The following is a 1,620-nucleotide window of genomic DNA, read 5'->3' on the forward strand; positions in this document are numbered from 1 at the left end:
GATTTGTTAACTTATGTGGTTTTTGATAACTTGGCTAAACCCTTTTATGCCAATCCTAAGTTACAAATTACTACATATAAATTGAGTTTTCATATGTCAGTTATTTAATTTCCGGTTAAATGGAGTATATATTTTACTTGTTTGCTACTTTTATTTTACACCAGACAAATTATAAAGCAAGATAATATAAGAAAACAAAAAAATCGAGGAATTAAGTCTCCTTAACTAGCCTTGAACATCTTATCTCGTGTGTCTATTATTAATAAAAACCGTAAAAGCTCTTTACATAACTACAAGTCACCTTCTGGACCACACCACACTGTCTCCTCAATTTAGAAGTTTTTTCTGCTTTTAAGCCAAATTGAGAACGCTTCAAGAGTGTTCATGTCGGCTCTATAATGCTTCTGTGTGAACTCAAGAAACATAGACCATGTAAAATCAGGATACTCTCTTTCACGAGACATCAATAATCCTACTAGTTCTTCTGGTGGCTTCACCACTTTGTCTCCTTTAGGACATAAGAAGAATGCAAATGTCTTTCTTTCTCTCTCGCTGTTCACTAGCGCCCGATGCAAACAACTTTTGTATCTTCCGTTCGTTAGAGCCTAAAGGCAAAATAAATTATTATAAGGTTCTTGTCATGATTAATTAATTTGGTCTACTACTGCATGTATTGATCATAATAAGGAGACTATATAAGTATACCATGAAGGTGTCGCCTATGTTCACCACGAAAGCATGTGGGTTAGGGGGGATAGATTTCCATTTGTTGTCGACGAAAACTTGAAGACCACCAACTTGGTCTTGATGAAGTATGGTTAGAGATGTTGGATCGCAGTGGGGTCCTGTCCCTAGTGCAAGCTCCGGTTGATTGCACTGTGGATAGTAATTCAACCGGAATATCGACTCGTTGTCTTCGAAAAACTCTCTAAAATGTCTCCTCTCGACGCCAAGGCTCATTCCAAGAAGCTCCATGATCTTTAGTGAGAGAGTGTTCATTGCTTCCGCGTATTCTTGATAAACCTTCCTGCATGGATGAAATCACACCATTTATATCAGTCTTCTTGGACATTTATAAGAAAGTTTCAACATTTGCTGATTTGACTATTACCCGAAATCTTGGTATCCATCTCCCATTTTCTCAGAAACAAAGTCTTTAACGGTTTGAGAGTGGGTCTTCTCCTCGGGTGAGAACTTAAACGACAGCGTTTCCTTCCAAGGAAGCTTCGAGGAGAATCTCCCGACGAAGCTACTAGCATAACCGGAGCTCTCACCCCACATCCTCTGGGCCTTCTGTTTCTCACATGCTTGGGCCTTGAAGAAAGAGTCCATATTCAAATAGGCACGAGACAAGAGACTCTCATCGACGCCGTGGTTAGTGACTAGGAAGAACCCATGTTGCGTTGCAGCCTCCGAGACGAGTCTAGTAGCCTCAGAGACCAAGAGCGAGTCACCGGAAAGGAAACCGGCGAGGTCTATGAGTGGGACTTGGAGAGGTTGAACATCTGTAGAAGGTTTCTCGTGGTCGGGCCATACGAACTGTTGAGGTATGTGGTTTGAGTGCTGATTTAGGAGCTTTGCATCGAAGATGGAAGAATCCTCTTTGGCTTTGTTAACACT

At 40.8% G+C, this 1,620-nt stretch overlaps 1 protein-coding gene across 1 annotated transcript in view; it reads right to left on the reverse strand.

Moving 5' to 3' along the window:
• Positions 227 to 1,620, reverse strand: part of LOC104737873 (gibberellin 20 oxidase 3) — a 5,565-nt gene continuing 4,171 nt past the window's right edge. Inside the window, exons 3-5 of the mRNA XM_010458129.2 lie at positions 1,112 to 1,618; positions 706 to 1,027; positions 227 to 605 (exon numbers count right to left, since the gene is read on the reverse strand). Of these exons, the coding sequence (XP_010456431.1) occupies positions 333 to 605; positions 706 to 1,027; positions 1,112 to 1,618 (1,102 nt within the window). The 3' untranslated portion in view covers positions 227 to 332. The remainder of the gene's footprint in view (positions 606 to 705; positions 1,028 to 1,111; positions 1,619 to 1,620) is intronic.

The sequence above is a fragment of the Camelina sativa genome, chromosome 13 (genome assembly GCF_000633955.1).
Source record: "Camelina sativa cultivar DH55 chromosome 13, Cs, whole genome shotgun sequence".
Classification (NCBI taxonomy): domain Eukaryota; kingdom Viridiplantae; phylum Streptophyta; class Magnoliopsida; order Brassicales; family Brassicaceae; genus Camelina; species Camelina sativa.